This window comes from Morone saxatilis, unplaced genomic scaffold, assembly GCF_004916995.1.
Source record: "Morone saxatilis isolate NCDOM2014 unplaced genomic scaffold, NCSU_SB_2.0 Contig45, whole genome shotgun sequence".
Classification (NCBI taxonomy): domain Eukaryota; kingdom Metazoa; phylum Chordata; class Actinopteri; family Moronidae; genus Morone; species Morone saxatilis.
This window is the reverse complement of record NW_023340040.1, coordinates 576-1,697: the sequence shown is the minus strand read 5'-3', so window position 1 is coordinate 1,697 and position 1,122 is coordinate 576. Positions and strand designations below refer to the sequence as shown.

General features: G+C 44.1%; 1 protein-coding gene across 1 annotated transcript in view; it reads left to right on the top strand.

The window, feature by feature from the left end:
- The window catches only part of LOC118338609 (sodium/potassium-transporting ATPase subunit beta-2-like), a gene marked incomplete at its 5' end in the record, with an annotated part of 1,487 nt that extends 371 nt beyond the window's left edge, over positions 1-1,116 (top strand). Inside the window, one exon of the mRNA XM_035675885.1 lies at positions 126-1,116. Within this exon, the coding sequence (XP_035531778.1) occupies positions 126-290 (165 nt within the window). The remainder of the gene's footprint in view (positions 1-125) is intronic.
- Positions 1,117-1,122: the final 6 nt, after the last annotated feature.

The following is a 1,122-nucleotide window of genomic DNA, read 5'->3' as shown; positions in this document are numbered from 1 at the left end:
ACACTGAACACACACTGTACAAACTGAACACACACTGAACACACACTGAACACACTGAGCGCAGTAGATCCATGGCGGAGCATAGATGATGGTACTGATACTTACTGTGTTGTGTTTAATCTCAGGTGAACTACACTCAGCCGCTGGTGGCCGTGAAGTTTCTGAACGCCTCTCTGAACACGGACATCAATGTGGAGTGTAAAATCAACTCCAACACTCTGGCTGAAGGCAGCGAGAGAGACAAGTTCGCTGGACGGGTGTCCTTCAAACTACGAATCAACGACAAATAGACACACACACACACACACACTCACTCACTCATTCACACACACACACACACTCACTCACTCACTCACTCACACACTCACTCACTCATTCACACACACACACACACTGACTCACTCAAACACACACACACACTCACTCATTCACACACACACACACACACACGTTGAAGCTGCAGTAATCCTGTGTTTCCGTCCTCAATCTGTCCTTTAACGTAGAATCATGTCATGATGTGTTCACTGACCCTCTGAATTGCCAGCTTTAGTTACAGTCTGTTTATTGTGTTTGGTATTTCCTCTGAGCCTCAGTGCAGCTTTAACTCTGACCCTGAAACCGACCAATCAGCACGCACACACGCTCTGATGTCACTGCCACTGAGGAAGGAATGAAGAACGACAGACGATCACACGATGGATGAAGCTAAGACCAGGTTATTGATCGCACAGCACTGTTTACTGATGGACGGTTTATGTGTTCTTTTCATTTATTTATTACTTGTTTATTTATTTATTTATTTATTTATTGATTTGGTTATTGATGATGACTCTTTGTTTTTAGTGATGTTTAAATCAGACAGCTCAAAGTCAGCTGAGTTTAGATTACAGGTACGATGGGCTCTGATTGGCTGTTCAGACACTGACTTACAGGTCCCTGCACATCCTGGAGAACCTGGAGAAACCTGGAAAACCTGGTGTTGTTAATCAGCTCAGCAACTAAAGTCCAACTTAGATAGAAACCAGTTCAGAAACCAGTTCACCAAGGCAGTCTCTCTGCAAGCTCCACTTCATAGCTGTTCTGGAGCTTTCATTCATATCAGAAACCAGTCCTGGTTCAGAT